The sequence below is a fragment of the Falco punctatus genome, assembly GCF_963210335.1.
Source record: "Falco punctatus genome assembly, chromosome: Z".
In the NCBI taxonomy this organism is placed as follows: Eukaryota; Metazoa; Chordata; class Aves; order Falconiformes; family Falconidae; genus Falco; species Falco punctatus.
Genome location: NC_137586.1, coordinates 77,361,697 through 77,382,345, shown reverse-complemented (window position 1 = coordinate 77,382,345; position 20,649 = coordinate 77,361,697). Strand labels below are relative to the sequence as shown.

The 20,649-nt window shown below is 43.2% G+C and overlaps 1 protein-coding gene across 1 annotated transcript in view; it reads right to left on the bottom strand.

Annotated features, from left to right (window-relative positions):
• Positions 1-871: 871 nt before the first annotated feature.
• PCSK1 (proprotein convertase subtilisin/kexin type 1) overlaps positions 872-20,649 on the bottom strand; it is a 46,177-nt gene continuing 26,399 nt past the window's right edge. The window contains exon 14 of the mRNA XM_080371994.1: positions 872-20,070. Within this exon, the coding sequence (XP_080228120.1) occupies positions 19,708-20,070 (363 nt within the window). The 3' untranslated portion in view covers positions 872-19,707. The remainder of the gene's footprint in view (positions 20,071-20,649) is intronic.

The window sequence follows — 20,649 nt, the reverse complement described above, 5'->3', positions numbered from 1 at the left end:
CAGTGAGTGGGTGATAGAAGGCAAAAAGTAATTTACCTATTGGGAATGCATCTGGGGCTATTGCCACCCCAGTTTATTCTGGAGGTTGCATGTTGGCACTGGGGTTTGATGGGCTCTGCTAAAACAGCTGTTGGGTGCAGATATTTTTACTCCCAGATTGGCTCAATGCAGTTGAAGCAGGGATTGCAACCAGCCCGTGAAAACCTGACAGACAGCAGCGAGATGGCCTGGCCTGTCAGCTCCCTGCACCTGTCACCTTGCCCACCACCTTCTGTGGCTGAGGAGGTGGCCATTAAGAATTTCTCCCTCCACACAGGATTTTGTACATCAGTTCCGCTGTGTCAATTGATCATTAAGAGCAACCTGGAAAGGGTCCAGCTGGCTGTTCAGTAAGGGCTTTATTTAGTGCTTGGTCTGTAGCCATACACACCTCTACGATGTGGCAAAATGAGAGCTGTGCTTCCAGAGAGCACATGAGCTTTCGTGTGTGAACTCTACTCCAGTATCTTCTCCAAACTCTGTTGTCTCAAAGGCCCTTGTACCCAGGGAACTGCAATCGGACACTGCCAACCAGATCTGTCCTATGCATTTGCCATGAATCCATTTTTCCATTTAAAACATTTACCTTCTGCATCCTTGTTAGTGCTGTAGAGGGATGGCTGCTTTTTTCCGTAAATAGTTTAATATGGATCTGTTTGAAGGCTCCATAAAAGAACTACAACCCATTTTAGCCTTACTGCGCTTCAACAATAGGTAGTCACCTTGAAATATATTTCTGTTCAGAGCATTAAATTACATATTTTTTCCAGCGAAGGGTTTCCTCACTGTGGCCATAAAGCCTTGCCCCCCCCCTCCACCCCCACCCCCCCCAATTCAGCATTTTTTTTTGTGTGTGTGTTTCTATCTTGAATATCAACTCACCCATTTACATCTCTTTTCATCAAAAGATTTCTTATGTCTACAGACTTCTGTTGTCATGCTCACCCACACTTCCTGGCACAAACGCAGCACATAAGTATGCTCTCTTTGCAAGTGTCCTCCCCTCATCCTGAGAGGCCCGACGACATAAGCATCCTTCCCTGGCTCCCCAGCCATTTGCAGCAGCGAACATCCCCAGGAGTCGGTGGTGCTACTCAGCAGTTGTCTGCACATCGGTGAGGACGTGGGTGGGCTCTGCCAGGGCTGGCATTGCTTTCAGAGACACGCAGCAGAAGGTGTGCATTAAGCCGTTCATTATGTGCTGCATTTATTGGGCAGCCTGCTGTTGCCTTCCTTCCCCGCAGTTACTGATGCACACATATCTGGTAGAGACTTTTTCATACTTTGCAGTGACTTTGTCCTAGTTCTCTCTGAAGCAAATACTATAGATCATATGACACAACACTGTGATGTGTATGGTGGATTGTATTTAAACCATAGCTGACACGTGGACGCTGCGCATCTTTTAAAGGTCTTAGGCAGCTGAACAGTCATCTCGAAGGATCAGGGCAGAATCTCAGCTTAAAGATGACAAATGCTGATACATTAACTATTTTAATTAGACAAAGAAACCCTGCTTTATGGCAGAGCAGAAAAAAATGAACAGACAAACCTCCAGGACTCAGAGGTAGGTCTATCCATTAACTCCAACACGCACATTTAAGATTGATTCAATAGCATGTGGACCGCATTATCAGCATTAAAAACTAATCATAAAAAGATCGCTAAAAGCTGTGTCCGTGTCTCTGACAACCTGGTCCAGCTCCAGACACCGAGGAGGTTTGACGGACCTCAGCATCCCCGGGCAGTGGCCGCTGTCGCTGGCCAGCATCCACCAGGTGGAGCTCCAAACATTATGATGAGCCCTGTCTTGCACGGTATACTTGGTTTTTTCCCCTCCCTCCCAAAGAACTGTACAGCTGCGGGTATGTAATCCACTTTCTTATTAAATGACTGATTATTGCAAAAGTAAGCTTGAAGGGTTTTCTTTTCCATCTGTTTCTCTGAATTGACCTAATGATGGTTTGCTCTCTTGTTCTTTCACCAGACCTCTTAGATGTGAAATACAAACCCAAGTGTCTCATTAGAAAATGGGGTATCATCGTGAGCAAACAGCGTTAGGTCAGCTCGCCTTCCCTCTCACACTGAAAACCCCAGAAGGCAGAGATTATCAGTAAATTGAGATGGTAGATAACAACATGTTCAAGTATTTCAAGTGTTTCGCTGAAAATTTTCAAGTGCTTTCACCTAGCCAATTTCTGTAATTGTGGCAAGAATGTAAATGACTTTCCTGAAGTCCTGGCACAAACAGATCATGGTAACTTTAGAGGATTGAAAGTAAAGTGAGTAATTAAACTTATCCATCTTTCCAAGGGAGAGTTTGTTCAGGAGATATTTACTGGTTTTTCTCATAAGATTGAGAGTAGCAGTGCTGATGCCACCTGAGTCAAGCCAGAAAGTTATTAACAGAAAAGTTCCAGCATTTCCATGAGCACTATTATGTGTGCTTTCTGTTCCCATCTGCCCTTTAAGACTCAGCCCTGTGAGCATGAGGCCGTTGTGCTCAGTTGGTTGTGTCAGTGTCTGCCAGCTCTTGTGGGTGGCCTTTGAGCCCAGCCCTTCGGCATCAGTTTGGAGCAGGGATGCGTGTCTGCACCAACACACTGAACCCGGACCCTGGTGGGTCTGGGGTCGGAAGGCAGCAACCCCAGTGGGCTCTACCTTAAATGTTGGCACTTCAGTGTCATCGTGTTGCTCGGTCAAACACCGCTGAGTCAAGATCCTTGACTTCTAGCATGCTGTTTTTCCTGATAACCATAATTAATATCAAATAAAATAAGAACTAGTTTGATTAATGCTCATGTGAAATCTGGTGGGTAACCACCATCCTGGCCAGCTCCAGCACCCCTCACACAACCATGCTAAAACTGGGTGATTGGAAAAAACACAGACTTGATCTTAAAGGTCTTTTAAAACCTGAGTGATGCTACGTCCCTTGTAGGGCGGCTATGCTGTGCATGCAGGGATGCTCAGTGCCAGCCTGGTGCCTTGGGGTGCTGGCAGGGACCTGCTCACCCCAGGAGCACAGCAGGAGTGAGACCCCTGCTTCTTGCAACAGCCCTGCAAGCTGGTGTACCCTCCCACCAGCTGTGCACAAATTCCTCTGCTGCTGTTCCGACAAAGATGATGATTTTGCTATTGCTTTTTGATAAGTGCCTCCTTCAGCTGGAACAGCCACTGCATTTCTGTCACCCTGGCTTTGACCTCCTGTTGTGGGAGCAGTGAGTCACCAAAGGACAGCAATTTGGTAACACCTGAGGCCACAGCGCTACTAGCAGGGTAATGTCCCCATCAGGGCTCATCAATTAGGGTGCTAATTCTCTTCCATTTCCAGCTGTTGGAAAACATGAAAATTTATTTCAGCCTGAGCAGGAGGGCAGGTTTTTCCCTCTGGATGAGAACTACCGCCTCCTGTGCCCTTGCTCCTCATCCTACCTAATGACCTCTGCTCCTCAGCTGGTGTTTCAGCTCTCAGCCTGAGTCCTGCCAAATGGCCCAGACCCCCTTGCTGGCCTGACACCCATCATCACTCACGGTAGACTTTTGACATCTCTTGTGCCCAATTCCAGGTGCTTTGCTCTCAGGGTTGGTTTCTGGCCAGGGAATAATAACTTGCACCTCAACAGCTCCTGCTGAAGCCCTCCGGCTGAGCTGGTTCTCAGGGACTCGATTCATTCACTGCTGGAGCCTGGCTTTTGGTGCACTGACGTCTTGCCAGACCCTGGCTGGATGCACTTGGCCAGAGCTGTTCGGGCATCTCTACAGTGCAAGAGCACCCATACATGTGCAGGACAAGGTGAAGCATTTTGGGAAGCAAAGCACTGGAGAATTCTGCCTCTGACCTCCCAGAGCATGACTACAAAACTAAGGAAGGGGCTGAAAAAGCCTCTACCAAACCCCAAAATAAAATCATCTAGATAAGATGTTGGAGAAGGAAGGCAAAAATCTGAAAACGTGGCCGTAGGAGATAGCTATGTCTCTTGCACCTGTACTTTTTATCCTATGCCTTATAAGATACCTACCTCAAGATTGAGAAAGATGAAATACTTTCCAAATAAGGAGTTACACTATATGTTTACACTAGTGCTGGACTCATCAGTGCTGGGTTAATGGTTGGACTTGATGTTCTGAAAGGTCTTTTCCAACCAAAATGATTCTACGATTCTACGAATTTCAGTACTGGTCAGTGATGTTTTAGCAATGGTACTGAAAAGCTGCCTCCGGATGCCGTGACCAAATCCATCAGCATCTCCTGCTCCTGGGACCGTACCTGTGATGTCGACGGGGACAGGCTGGCTGGCAGGGCATGTTTTAGCAAGGAAAACAGCTCCTTTCCCCATATGCATCAGGGACACTGAAGTCGGGGTTAAATGCCCCTAGGACCCACAGCTGCAACAGAGGTTTTATCCCCATGGGTGTAATCAAAGTGGGCTTGGAGGAGCTGGGGACACACTACCTAATGGGGGGCAGGACAGGATAAGGGGGTTTCCCCCATCTTGGGCACACACCTCTGCTTTATACCTTGGGTTGGACCAAACACATCCCTCCACAAGCTGATTCACCTGCAAAACAGCAATTTTTGGAGCCGCTCCCCGCCCTCCCACAACTAAGCAAGGCTCTCAGAGGGGAGGGAGGAATAAGAGGTTGGCAGGTGGATTTGGGACACCTTCCTTTCTCACAGCTGAAAACACACCGCCTTGGAGGAGTCACTTTTGTTGTTTTTTAGTTCAAGTTTTGGTATCTCAGCCCCAGGGTCGAGAGGAGGAGGGCAGTGCTAACTCGACCCCTCGCTGCTGGAGAACTGAGCCACCAAAGAGACAGTGAGCGTGCTCTGCCTCCGAGGGACTGACTGTGTCCCTCGCCATGGCTCTCAGCAGCAGCTTGCTGAGATACACAGTTCTGAGCCAGGCTCACCCCACCCGCTGCATGCAACAGCGTCAGTCTGTGTGCTGGAGCCAGCGCTGGTGTGGCCCTTCCCGCTCCCAGACATTTGCTCAGGTGACATTAAAAGCACAGTGGGAACAGCGGCAGCTCCAGGCTTTGAGCATAAATACGGAGCAGGGTGTTGTCAGCTTTTCACAGAGTATTTGCTTATTGTTTTGAGTTAACCTGTGTTTTGCAAGGAGGATTTGTGCTCTGTGTTAAGGCACAGAATTTCTGACCAGCCCTGGGCACCTCCCTCTAGATAGACGAGGATTAAGTGGCTTTGCTTCCCGTCAGCAGGATCTCAGGCTAAACCCTCTCTACGATTATCTGCTCGGTATAACAAGACCAAGACATCCGACCCCTCTGTCCTGATTCGCCTCTTGTCTCTAATTTGACACTGTGGTTTTTGCCTCAGAGCCGGCTGATGGAGAGTAAGCTGCTGAGCATTTCAACATGCAGCTTTCTGGGATCCAGCCCTAATTTCTCTGTTCTATAACTACCTTGTTTTCATGAGGATTTCTCCTTCTAGCAGCTAACTAACTGAGAGCGAAGTAATTTACTAATTTTCCTACAGAATTCAGAGAGGCACAGCCCTCTGAAAGAAGACTTTCTTTTTTGGCATGGTTTTTTTTGAAGAATATATTCAGTGTGATAGTCAGGGCATGTCATTGCTGAGTTCCAACTTAAAGGTGAACTGCCACAGACACAACTATTAGCTTTCAAATTCTCAAATGACTGGGTCTTGCTGTGGAAACAAAATCTTACATATTGTATGCAAGAGCAGCTATCAGTTTTGTTTATTTTGTTCCTCGTTGGTGGCAGTTGTGCTTAATAGCAGCATTTTTTACTGCATGTCATGTATAGAAAGCTTTTCATAAACTTCTAATCCTCCTTAATTATGAACCTGGTTTTGATATACCAAGATGAAGTTTTGAGAGGATAATCTAATAAAGGTTGAAGAGATCACCTGTTTAGGAAGAACAGGTTACAGAGCAGAGATAAAAAATTATTAGTACTGCCTTCAAGCATAGTTATTAAAACAGAATTTTGATCCAATAAAAGTGTGTTAACACATGTAAGGACAAAACTTTCTGCGCTCAGAAAATCCTGCGCAGAGCATGAGTACACATCCGTATGTAACATAGACACAGTAGCTCCCTCATACTCCATGATGCAACCAGAAGTTTCCCTTCTCTCATGCAAATAACATTTAATTTTAACTGCAGTCTGATCAGTTAAAGCATTTGAAAGTTTGTTGCAGACAAAACCAAACAGTCAGAAATAAATACGGAGTTATAGTACTGATTCAAATGTAATTCACTTTCACACTTTCTTACACATCAAGGCTAAAAAAAAAAAGAAAGCCTGCAGGTTTGGTATCAATTGTACTGTTATTTGCCTCTTAGGAATAGGGCAGCAGAGCCCGAGATAAAGGAGGAAATGTTTCAGCTGGTTTATTGGTCTTAGAGAAATATGGAAGGATCAAATAAGTTGTGGTACTTATGCACCTAAGGAAGTGAGGAGGAACACTTCATGCAGGTAATGAGAAGGCAGCAGTCATCCTCATTGCAAGGTCAAGCTTTAATTAGAAACAAAACATATGGTCTCAAAGAGCAGAAGGAAAACATGCAATGCTACACAACAATTCTTTCCAAAGGTCACAAGGCGATATGAAAATTAAAAAAAGGATTTGCAGTTCTCCACAGTAATATTGGTTTTTCCTCCATTTAACTGATGGCAAAATCAAGAGTACTATTGAACTTGTATGCTGTAATTATTACATCAATAGATAAGATTATTCATGAAGTAAGAAGAGCAAAAGGTTTTCATGCTATTAATACTTTATCATTGACTATTTCAAGCTCTTACCAAGTAGTGGTAATCAACTTTTATTTGCTTAATAAATTCTTATCCCAAAGTGTTGATTTTATCAAAATTACCTTCCTAGTAAAGGTGTAATTTTCCAGTGGTAAAATGAAGGATGTTCTCAATACCAGTAGTTGTCCAATTATTTTGTACAATTTTTGTGTTTTAACAAGCTCTGTGAGTTTCAAGGCAGCCTGAGCACTCTGCATGGTTTGTAAGCATGCTAAATAGGAGGGCACCTGGCAGTGCTTTAATTATACATGGACTTGCTAACTAGGAAAATAAGACCTGGACATGTGTTTTCTTGCTGAGTGTGAAAAAGACATCACATTTTCACACACCAGAACACAAAACAAACATTATGCAATTCTCATTCCACTCCAAAAAACATGTTACTTATTAGTCTACCAGAGCACAAAATAAAGCCCGGTGAACTGCGTAGTTCAGGGGGAACAGCTACCACCAAAACCACAACAATTCTGGGTCAATATTAAAATTGGACAGCAGCAAAAGGATGAGAAAGGAAAGGGCTGGTTGCAGTGACCTGCGACATACAGCGCTGCGTGTAACACCAGCAGCACCAGCTAACGCTTCACAGAACCTGAGCTGTGAGCACTGGGATGTCCATGTGCACACACAAAACCTTCCTGCCTTTAACTGCTCACACACAGCCGATTTTCCAGCCTCCCTCTCTCCATTCCTGCCCCAGCTTCTTCTGCATCGTTACTTGGAATGGCAAGGAACGGGCATAAGGGTTTGCAGCTGAACATGATGAAAAATGAACAGCAGCCCAAAAACTGTTTTGTCCTCTACTCCCTTGCTTCTGTGAAAACACTACGTTTGCAGTAGGCTGTGCTTCAGAAACAATACGCTGTAGCAGACAATCATACCAAATAATCTCTGTCACTGGGAGGCTAGCTGAACCTTAGCATAGAAGTGAAACACAAATTATGCGTGGTGATTTGTGCCAAGGGTAATTGAGATAGCCGAAACCCCCTGAGCAGTGAGAAACAAGTGTTGCCTGACAAAATTACTGATTTCCTTATTTTGAAAGAATCACCAAATAAGCACTAGAGGGCAAAGTTGAAGGAGAGCAAAAACCAGCCAGATTTGGACTGCAGTGAAACACTTGACACACTAATGAAATTTCCTTCTGATAAATTAATGTAAATTAGGCTCGGAAGGAACACTCTCATTTTAAAGTTGGCTGAAAAACCGTAAACAAAATAAGTGACAGCATAGCAAACTGGGGAGGATTTGTTTAATACGACGGCAAAGGGATAGGTGTCAGGACTCGTTCTATTTAACATCCTCATTAATGATCCAGAAGAAGAAACAAGCAGCATGTAATGAGATTCGATACTTGGGAGGATTAGTTAGCACTGGTGAGAGCTGCAAATTAATGCAAAGCAACAGACACCAGAATCATGGGCAGAGAACAACAAAAGGCACAAAGCATGTGGGTGGAAAACAAACAATAAAGAGAAACCTGAGGATATTGCAGCAAGAGGAAACATCCCTTCAGTGAGTGGAAACTTCGGGAGCAGTAACATGGCAAGCAATTTCGGCAGGAGAGCGGACGAGTTGTCATACACCAGGCTGCACTGCGAAGGTGCTGCAGCGAAACCCAGGGACAGTAAGGCTGCTCACCCACCTCCACATCTTGGCACCATTTTGGCGAGCACCATCGCACTCAGCTGCTCTGTCCTGCGCTTCTCTGCTGCTGCCAAAATTCAGAAAAGGGCAGTAAAAGTGGTGACAAAGGACCCAGGTGGCTCAGCCTCTGGAAAAAGCCTGGAAGTGCTGCAATTTTGCTGCTGTAGCACAGCTTGGCAGAGCCACGGCTTGGAAAGGACAGGGAGGGGGGACAGCCATCACCCATGTCTGAGGAGGAATAGGGAGGCAAAATGCATCTTGGCACACGGAAACCACAGCTTTGCCTTTCACGCAAGTAAGATGCAACTCTTTCCAAAGTATTTGGGCCATAGAGTACGTGGAAATTCCCACATTTGTGAATGTAAGAGCAATTTGAGTAAATTCTAATGAAGGTGAAAAACCTATAAAGTCTTACATAGTTAGCAAGATGGCAATGATGCAACATCAATAACTGCCTGAAAAAAATTAGCCTTACATAAATAAAGCTTCTGATTTATCTGAGCTCAGAAAGGCAGAGCATGGAAAGTATATTACATAGAATCATAGAAGAGTTTGGGCTGATTTCTAAGAAGTTATAGGTGGTTACAGACTCTGATCATATAGCTCAGGTAATGCAAGAGGCATAGCAAATGCCTTCAGACGACTTGTAGGCAGGCTGCAGCCACCACCACACCAGATGAGCGTCTTTCCATTAGCCAACACTTGCTGAATCCCCTGGAAAACCTACGAAGGGAGCCACAGACTGTAACACTGGTACTGTTCTTCAGCTTGTCTGCCACTGTCTTTTGCAGGGTCAAACCTACCCTAGGTGCAGACAATGGCATCCCCCAGCGCAGTCTTATGCACTGCATGTGTTTTCACAGCACATGGCTAGCACAGACAGCAGCAGGGCTTTAAGGAGCAGTGAGAGGAAGGATTTTTGGGATCCAAAACCTCATGGGCAATTTGCTGGTTCATGATTCAGCAGGAATTAGGTGTTGTTTTTCCATTTTATTAGTGTTATTCCCTTGTTAAAAAACTTTTTAAAAATTCCTGGAAAAATTTGGTAACTTCTTCCTGACAATGCTTTCTGACAATCAGGTAATTCAGATGTACGACTAATTCATTTCCAGTACACCCACCTCTACTCACCCTGCTCTGAATTTCAGCAGGGTCACAGCAGTACAGCAGCATGAAAGGGACATTACTCCAAGTACCCCATGTGTCCATGCAGATGCAAGAAGATTTTTAAAATTCTTAAAAATTTAGAAAAGAAGGAAGAAAGCCCACAGGACATTTTTTATCTCAATGGAGACACAACGGAAATCGAAGCCAATAAGGAGTATTCTATGCAAGTTTACAGGAAAAATTAGGTACTGCAAAGAGCTGATTCCTACACATAACAGGGGCAAGAAAGAATCCTCTGGTGCTGCTGGCTATTTGCAATGTCATAAATACATGACTGACAGGTGCCTGTCCCAAGGCTCTGCTCCCACCAGGGCCAACTGGGAAGCTCGGGAGTGATACTGGAGCAGAGCCCGACCCTCTCCTGAGCTGGATCAGGCTGAGCCCCATCAGCAGGCAGACTCGTCATGGCAGAAGACCAGGTAGCTCAGCAGGCCCAACAGCTGCTCAGTAATCCGTCCACTCCTTCACTCAAACTCATCACCTTGCTTCCCATCAGGGAGCGGGGAGCTGGCTGCCTGGGACAACGCACTCAGCCCTGCATCTGCTGCAGGAGATGAGCTGTTGCCTGTCTAGTGACGGTCGTAGGGAGGCTCCTGGGTCTTCTCCAGCTTTGCCGTGAGGTCTAGGACTCTCTGCAAGCCAGGTCCTCATGGTCACCCAGCTGTGGGCAAAACCACTGCTCTGGTGGACTCTGGGGAAGTGGACAGCACACTACCACCTTCCTCAGTTTACTCTCTCTGTGGGACATACTGGAATCCCTTAGTCCACAGTAGGTGCTGCACAACATTGGCAAGAACTGCTTCCTACAGATCATCAGAAACCTGTAGCTTGTTCCCACGTGTCCCGTTTCAGAGTAAGAAGAGGCTTGGTCAGACCTGACAGTGGAGGGTGTTGCCTGTCAGAAGCTGCCTGCCCTGCCAGGGAGACCTGCGCCAGCAGAGAAACAGCAAAGGCAGTGAGGAACTTTCTTTATCTGGACATCACTGGGATATGGGTTTCTCTGCCTGTCCTGAGCAGAAAGCAGAGCTGTGTTGAGGAAGGTGATGAGCAGCACCTAGGGAGCAGGAGCTCTGGAAGCTGGCAGTTCTCCTGCAAAGCTTGCAACCTTTCTATTCATAGCAGAAGAAAGCAAGTCATTCTTGCCAGGGAAATTCCTGATGCCAGTTGTGGTTCTTTAGAAAACAAAAAGATTTTCTTTGCACGTGAAGGATCATAACAAGAGCGTGAAACATAAATGCCATAATCACAGGCATGGTCTTTGCCACTCCAAAATGTAAAGAACAGGTGTTGGGTAACTGGACAGAGACAAGGAGTTGTGACTACTGCAATGACTGCCAGACTGGCTGGATATATATGCAGAGAGAAGTCTCTGCCAAAGCGTCCTGCTGCCGTCTGACACCCATATCCTGCCTTCACCCTTCATCTCCCTGCATTCTGCTCCGGCTCTGCTACGCTCAGAGTAGGGACTGCCCTACACAGCCTATCTGCAAACTGTTTCATACACCACAGCTTCATCTTGGTCAAGCTGTGTTTATCTTGATGAAGCCAGAGTATTATTAGGCAGAGGAAAACTCTCCTGTGGATTCATGTATTACCTAAACCTAAAAATATCCTGAATAACATTTTAAAGTGGCTGAGGGACTTCCGAGCAAGGTACTTGTCAGTGGTAGTAGTTAGGACATGCCAAGAATAACCCCAAATCAGAAGGTTTTTGAACAGCAGTCACACAGATGGCACAGCAAGCTACTAAACATGTGATGTGTCTGAAGATGACTCAGCCTTCCCCTCTTTCAGGGTAAACAAAAGGTGATCTTGCCTCTCCTGCTTTACTTTTCCGGTTAGCTGAAGTGCTAGTGCTCATCTTTCTCCCGGCCATCTGCAGGCTGGAAAAAATTAAAACCTAGGACAGATGGTAGAACAAGGGAGATGTGGCTCTCTGCTGTCCAGTTCTGTCTATGAGTGAGCGCGAAACATCATCACTGAAGGAAAACTAATGCTACCCGAGAGAGGACTTGGTGATGCTTGCCTTTATAAGGTCTATACTGTTTTATATGAGATACATGCATGCTTGTATGGTTTACATCATCTTGTAATTTGTACATGCTTTACATCACCAGTAACTTTAGAGAAGAACAACCATTATCTTCAGGCTGGGTGGTTCTGTTTCACATGTCACAGCTCTTGGCTAATTTACAGCTTTTCAGCCCTGAGGATGCCCTTATTTCAGGTTGGTTACAATCTGGAATCTGCTTTGGTACCTACAAGGGAACCAGTAAATTCCCACATTACAGTATCTGCAAATCTTGCACACAATGTATAGCTCCACTTAATGGCAACAAAAATTAAATGCATGAGACAACTGTGTTTTGTCATTAGTTTCAATGCATCAAAAAACACTGGGATCCAAAACGCAATGTTTCTATTTAAATGTAAAAGAGACAAGAAATGTTTGGACTGCCAGAATGTCTTGGTGAAAAAAAAACAAGTGTTTTTCTGGTATAATTTATTCTGTTTGGAGAATCAATATGAACTACATTGTCAGCATTACTGTTTCATTGCTAATAAGTGCATCTGGACAAGCTATACCAGAAAATGCTGCCCAGCACAGGTGAAATCTTACCTGATTGCAGGTAGAGTGGAGATCTGCAGAGAGAAATTACTTTTCATTTTGGCAAGAGACTGTAGGCTGGGCAGGGCTGGGTTGGACCCAGGTGAAATGCCAACCTGCTTCTGTCAGCACTGCAAGAATTACTCCAGGTTTCACAGGTTATTCAAGCTTTCCCAGGTTAGGGAAAAAGATGCATTTTTGCTAAGTTCTTGTACACTGTGTGATCAGTTCCATGCAGGTAGCCTCGAATGAAAATTCACCTTCAAACATTCACTGAGAGGTGAGGGCAAGGAGGATGCATACCTAAAGCAAGAACACTTGTTCTTTTTTAAAATGTATAAAGCCTATGAGGTTGTTAACTCTTTTTCATTATTTGGTTCTTCGAACAGACTGAGTGACAGCAGTGCTGCCTGATGAAAACAAAAGAGCACAAGCAAATCAGCTCCACTTGTGACTCAGAAAAGGTGCGAGGAGACAGGGCGAGCTAGACATCAGGCTTTTTCAAGTGCAAGGTGCAATGCAGTAACTCAAATCTCTTTCTCTTCCACTGTTACTTCCACCCACACAAAGAAACTAATTGTATGACTGCATACTGCAGATGCAGGCAAATAGAAGACATTTGCAGGCTGAGCCTCGCCTTTGTGCTTACAGATGATTACACTCAGTTTAGCACATAATCCCCTAGCCACACTTCACAATCCATGCAGGGATGTTTTGTTCCAGAGAGAGGCATTATGGACTGGGGTTTAAAAAAATCCTAAGGGGTTTAGGTACTGAGATGCCACTGAAAGGTGAAGGAAGTTTGGCCCCTACTTCCTTCTGTTTCCTTTTAAATCTTCAGCAACGACACACTCCTCCATCACCTCACTTTTGCAAGAATAATATGCTGTGGTCATGATTCAGACAGGTGTGTACAGGGGGTTTGAATAGTACAACAAGCTGAGCTGACACAATTAGTTTTGCTGAGATAAGTAAACACTGAGCATATCTAAAGGTAAAGCACATGTTGATGGATGTTCCTAAAAATGGATAATGGCTTAGACTCTCAGTACAAAATTAGAGGGGGGAAAGTCAAGGAACTGAGCTGATTAACACAAACTGCAGAGCTGATGAACCTTGAATAACTGGAAATGCTGGGCTTTGGATTTTATTATTAGAATTCTGGTAGGGAAGGGGGACATGAGAGATCAAGAAAGCAATGAATTCTGTTACAAAACAAACCATATGTGACTCATCAGCATGAGCAGCAGAAAGATCTTTAAAATGTGTCCTTTGAAGCCAGGGCAATGCAACTGAGAAATGCTTGAACAAAGGGAATGGAAAAGCACAAAAATTCACTCTTTCTTGTCTGGGTCTGCTTCCAGTCCATCACCTCTTTCCCTTTCTCTTTCTTTCCACTGTTACGGAGTAACACCCCACTCAAGTTAGCTAGTTTCATTTCTCAGGTACATGAGAACACTTGGAGAGAGCCTATAAGGGCAGCAGACTTATTAAAAACGTAGGTCCAAGTAAGTAACACCACTTCTGCCTTCAGACTGTTCTTCAATTCCAATACATTTGTACAGCACCACAATATAAAACTAAACTGATTATTGCAATATGCTGTGGTCTAGCTTCTTATTTTAAGAGCATAGCTTTCTCTAAACTTCATAAGAAGGCTACGGTCACACAGGTTCAAAATGTCTGAACATCTGAAGTGTTTAGTAAGAACGTGAAGTTGACCTCTGTGGAAGTAAGGTCTCCAGATAGTGTTGTTTCCGCAGCAAAGAGGTGCTTGTTCTGTTCTAGCAAATTAGTGCTGCAGCTTCTTCCTTATTGCTGTTCCTGCTAGGCATTGCCATGTTCTGCCAACCAAGAGAGCTTACACGGAGTCATGTCAACAAATATGTATTTTTTTACATGTAAATGTATAAGCAATGAATTGCAGTGACTTCAGGCAACCTGTTGTAACTCGCTGGTTAAGTGGTTTTTAATATCTACAGGTATCTTCAGAAAAGCTTCATTCAAATATGTTGCACCACTCAAGTGGTACAATTGAAATAACAGTGTAAAAGAGAAGAAACTTGTAGCTACGAGTTTCTCCTAAATCCTCCGTTTTTAATATGTCCCCCACAAAATGTAAATTAGCGTGAAGGTAACCGAGTTCCCTAGGGAACCATGGCGCTGAACATTGCCTTGACTTCATGGAAGCTTGCAATGCTCTGCACTGTACCATCATCATTCTTAAGCGCAGGACTAATTCGCCAAGTCTCATGGACCTGGCATATGGCTCTCCTCTTTGCCTAGCCTTTATAGGTCTGTTTCACATCAGCACTTTGTGCATCAGCGTATATGCAAAACTGCACGTCCTTAGTTGTGAGTGCATTTCCTTATCAGAATAACAGCACTGCATTATGCTGCGTGTTTATGACTTGAAACACGAACTGATAACATGGGCATAGTCAAACAAAATGGTACGTGTAACAGCAACCAATTCATGTGTTTTAGGGAAACAATATGACATCAGAAAGAGCTACATGCTTGGCTACATTTGATTGGATGTAGTCAAATAGCTGAAATGATATAACCATTAAGATATATTTTCCTGATAACTACCCATGTTCATATATTATCTATTTATTTTTCTGTGGTATCTTAGTAGAACTTGGAAGATATTTGATCTGTTTTTTCATGTGGACATTTACTGCATTGCTGGAAGCAAAATTTCTCGCTCTTTCTGGTTACATTACCCTCATAAATTGCAATAAGAGAAGCGGTATTTTTAATGAGTACCTGTGTCATTAAACAGAAAAATGTTTACAGAAATTATCTCAATTACTGCCTAGTAGGATTGGAGTTTGAGCCTTTTCAGTCCACAGATAGAAATATTAGCTAGCCGAGTAATTGATTCAGAGCAAAACACACATTTCTAGAGTCGTCCCTTTCTAAAATGCCGTTGTGAATGGCATGGTTCCTAGGCTCTGGAAATGGACTTCCTGAAAGGAAAGACTGATGAAGTGGAAAGGTTTTAGGCTGTGCACATGTTCTGCATCTGCATAAGCACCAAAGTGGTGTTGCATAATAATGACCATTTTTTTTTTCCTGTAATTTTTAAACTGGAATTATTTTCAATGCTGAACTAATTCAGGAGCCAAACCGAGGTTTGTAACATTTGGAATATGGCAGTGGCAGAGGTTGGTTGCACGAGTCTCTCAGGGACTGTGCCGCTCCTCCAGTTGCTGTGATGCACACCGAGTTCAGCGTGGCTGCCACTGCCAGGGTGTCACCAACACGTAAGATACTTAAGAGCTCATAAACAATATTCAGATGTTTCCCCTTCCTGTGAATGTGCTCTTTTCATAAATAGACTGGATCCACTCCTAATTTTGGAATCTAATTCCAAAGCCAGTATTGTATTCGTAAAGTCCCCTTTTCTCTCTTAAAATAGCTTTCTTTTTGCTGAAAATGCTTGTATTGTTTTCAGATTGAAGTGACTTTGGGAGCAGGTAAGAAAGAGGACACTTCTTTCGAAAACTCTATTTCTGAGTTTGGAAGCTACAAGATATGACTCATCAGAAACTGTGCTTCCGTAACTCAAAACAGCTAAAGCTAGAAAGTTCAAATGCAGCATGACATTTAGCAACCCAGCCAATCTGAGAGAAAATCCATTGTTTGGTATGGAAACTAGTTAATATTGCTCAAATGTAGACTTAGATTTCTTTTTTTTATGCTACTTCAGAAATATATTTTCTATGCACATTTACTGGAAGTATTTCTGCTATGGAAAGGTAGCTCATTATAAGCAGAGAAAATGTTTTAATTATCCTTACAGCATTTGACAAAGCAGGTTTTGTTAATTGAGCAGTATTTAGTTGAGACTTAAGAAGCAGACCATGATCCATGAGTCCTCAGGAAGTTAAAGCTTTGGAAAGCAGGCTCATCCATCTCTGCACAGTGTTTGCTCAAACATGGTGTCCTCTCAGCCTAGCGGTGGGAGAAGGGGGTTCCACAGACAGCTGCATTCTTCTGGGCACGTCTGGCCACCAGCTCAAGCTCAGGTCAGAGCAGCACAGGGAACACACCAAATTGTGTGCATGGCATGGTCCCCACAGAGCCCCCTCCTCAGTATGGACCAGCAAACAGGTACCCTTAAAAAGCAGTTCTTCGCAACTATTTCCAGTATGTACGGGTGTAGAAGGGCTTGTTTCTCTGCTGGCTTGAAATGCCAGTAGAGGGGGAAACAACAAAGCTTGCAACTGCTGCTGCTTTGATGCAAGGAAGTGAAGAACTGCGTATTTGATTTTACCCCCTGACTCACTCTGCTGTATTATTTCATTATAGTGCTTCTGACACACACGTCTGTACATGAAATAGGCAGAAGTTTTAACTCGGAGCCACCGGGTCTGAATGACAGACAGTGTTGCTGTCACTGATACCCACAGCAAATCTTACTTCAGCTGCAGTTGTGGAAAGTAAGCACTCCAGTGTTTCTGGTGAAGAAATTCTCTGCAAGTCTTCACTTTCAGCAAATTATGCATTTTCTCCACCCAACCCCTGGTTATTTCCTCAAGCCATTATTTTTAATTCTAAACTGTTTCCCAGTCCTTTTAAGTCAATAACTTGACTTTATCTTACTGTTTTCTTCACAAATGTTAAGACCACACACTGAGCTCTGCTAAGACACTGTATTATGCTACTAGTAGACAAATTATAACATCACATCACATACATGTTGCAGTTGCTGTTGGAACATGCCTTTTAAAAAATACCTTTATTGGATGAAATTGTCTCTTTCCCAAGAAAAATTTGGTTCTTCAATATAATTTATTATGCCTTTTAAAACTCTGTCTGTTCAATAAAATCTTTGCTACATTATAAATACGTGTAATGAAAATATAATTTAAAATTCTGAGAGAAAACTTTTTTTCCCCATTTTTCACAAAACCCACACTGGCACCAAGGAAAGACTAACAATAAAAATAATTTATTCCTGTACAATCTACTCTGGGTTGGAAACATTCAAAAGAGAGATACTAAACTTGTCCTCTGACGAAACTTTGGCTATAATGTGAGAACTGATCTTGAAGGAGGGTCCTATGTTTCCCACGCGTTTAATCTGAAAACTTCTTTCAAGGCCTGATTGAGTGAGGCTAGTACTGTCCTCGCTGTAACATACCTGAACAAAGCTTGGATAAAATTACTGTTATCTGAGGGTACCAGCATCTAAGCTTCATTGCACAGGACTAAAAATGGTCCTACCTCACCACATGGGAGTATTTATTGTGGAGATTAACTCCCAGTTCTGAAAAATTAAGCATTAGTGGAAATAAGTTAGCACCCTCACTGTGCAACAGCATGAATTAGAAATTTTTATGTTTTGGTTGTTCAGCAGTTATGTATTGCCGGAAAGCTTGTGTGTGGAAGGGACAGCACAAGAAAGCTTTCTAATTTGGACCACTTGTATGGATTTTTTAAATGACTTCTCATTCTAAGCAAATTTCTTAGTAGAGAGGGAGCGATTCAGTGTAAGAGACATTCAATAGTGGAGTTGTTATTCTTAAAGTATGGAGCAGAAATATGGACAAATTCTTAAAAGCAACTAATCTCAGTCTATCCAAAGCTGGCAGAAAAACAGATTAAGCCCATGATAGGCATGAAACCATCACAAAGAATGAATAAGCATAGATTTTTAAAGCTTAGGTTTGGTAAGACAATTTTCAAAGTTGCCTTCAGAACAGTTTTTTCCACAGAAGACTTAAGTACTCTTAAACAGATTTACCTTTAAATTACAGAATTTAGTGTGAAGTTCAGAAAATTTCTATCTAAACAGATGAACTATGAGCATGCTAAATTCCTCTCTTAGAGACACTTGCATCATTTTAAGGAATAGACAGTGAAGGACAATCAAATATTACTAGAGTGTCTGGAAAACACATTTCAATAGTAGATGAGAAAGACAAGTAAAAATCAGTCAGCACTTGTTTGGATTATCCTTAGCACTTCAATGAGATGAATATCCCCTGGGAGTCTTCATTTGTTCGAGATCCCCTAATTTCTGAGCATCCAGCACTGCATATTTTATTTTTTTAAATTATGAAAAGCACAATGTTATGTCAACTTTGCCCCTGACTTTAAAGAGGTATGTGTGGAAAACTCTTTGACTAGTATACTGCAAATGTTAGCGAGCCACTCACCCTTGCTGCTTTCTGACAGCCACCTCTGTTTCCTCCTCTTCCAGCCTCTCCTCCCTTCTATTCCTCTCCCTCCTCACATTCCATGCACCCTTTCCCTCCATTTCTGAGTCCCATCTCAGGGCAATTTTTTTATCTCACACCTCTCCCCATCCATTTTTCCTTAACTTCCTAAATATTTAAGAAATGCTACAATCTACTACAGACACTCCAAGATAAATTCTTTAAGTGGACTTTGCTGGTACAGTTACCTTTTCTATTCTGCTTTGGTCACAGTTCAAGGAAAGGACAGATACCCTGGCTTTGTTGTCCTTACTACTGCAGACATAGGCATCTCAGAAGGCATTTATATTATTTAACTTTAGAAAACTAACTGAGGCTCCATAGGTAGAAGGTTGGTCCCCAAAGCTCACATCGTAGATACAAAGAGACCAGTACTCCATCAGGTAATTCAGAACCAGTGTGAAGACTAGCGCAGTGTCCTGAAGTGTTATCTATATAGCAGCCTCTGTCTTCATTAACTACACACAGCCTAGAAAGACTGGGCTCACAGTTCAGGCACTTCACTTAGGCAGTTAAAGTCAGGTGGTGAGAATGCTGTCCCATGGTCTGGGATGCCTCATTTGGGGCACTCGTATGTTAGTGTATGTCTGTATGTAGTCTAAATCATGAGTGACTTCATCAGCATTCACTGATACTCCAGTACAACTGCCCCCCCAGCTGTTCCTTTACAGAACAGAAGGGTAAGGGAGCATTGCTGTGTGGAGAAGGAACAAAAAACCTATGATGAAAGCAGTACTGGCTGCAAGTGTTAAATCTGGAATAAATGCCAAATATAAGAAAGACTGCAATAAAAAATCCAGGGATAAGAGTATCACCCCATAGCCTGAGCAGTTTGGTTCAACACTGCTTGGTAATTCAGGTTCTGAATCCTACTGCATGCTAAGTGAATAGGATTCTTCCATCCGGAAGAATAAGTAAGGTGAAAATTGTACTGGTTTTCAGGGGAATACTATTGCATTACATTCCTGAGGGGGCAAATCTACTCTGATGGTAATGAAGAAAGGCTTTGAGAAGCTATTACTAAAAAGCATCAGTTTACTGCCTTATTCTCCCACACCTGTTATTTCCCTTCCTTGATATTTGTATTAAATATGAAGCAATCAATGCAGCAATCACACAACTACAGCATACAACAGACTTTGGAAAGAAAAACAACCCTACGTGTAGGGTGGGGAGAATGAATATTTCCAACTCAGTGCCATACCCTGTAGTTTAGTTTCCTTCATTTATAATATCAACCAACGCTTGCAGCAGTCTGTCATCTCTATGCTTGTATGGTTTGGCGTTGTAAAAAAGATCAACGTAGTCACTGTATAGACTTTCTTCTGAGTCTCTCAACTGGGAGGGCTTGTTTAATTTTTCGAGGGCTCGATAGAAGTGTTCATATGGAATATTTGACTTCTCACTTGCAGTCTTCTTTGGCAATCGCTTCTGAGCCATCTGTCTGCTAAAAGCACTCTGCAGCAAACGTACCATTGCCTCTGATGGGATTTTATCTGCTGCTTTGTCACTGCTGCTGCTGGTATCTTCTGTGACTTCTGTTTTTTCACTCAGGTTCTCCTGTGTTGTATGGTCCTAGAATACAGATTAGCATAAAAAAGGTTAGGTGTCAAGGAAAAACTGACTGGATTAAAATTTGCTCTGATTAGTGATTTCCGTCTATGTGTGGGTAGATGTTATTTTTTCATTCAAGAGCCACTTAGCAGCTAGAAAAGAACTAGACCGTCATACACCAAAACGGACTACCAAAAGGACATTATTGCAGAAAATCTCAAATCTCCCCACAATGTAGGAAGTTATAAATTCAGACTCCACATTGGCAGAATACAACGTGTCATTTTATAACAGGATTTGTCCCAGTATTAAGAGACATGTCTCGTTGTACTATGGGAGACAGCTCCTCAGCAGTCTAACTGTAGGAAGTATATGCAGTGCAGATGGCAGCTCTGACTGTGCCACACACCCTAGTGAAAAGGACTGAACCAGTGCTTCCATATAAACCTTCTCTGTAGGTGATCTCACCTGGGAAAGGACAGTCAAGTATGGCTAATCAGGGGCCATGACACAGATCTTCAAAGACTAATACCAGATAGAGATGTACAGTTGGTGAGAGGCATGATTCAGCAGTGTTTATTATGCCTCCCACACTGACAC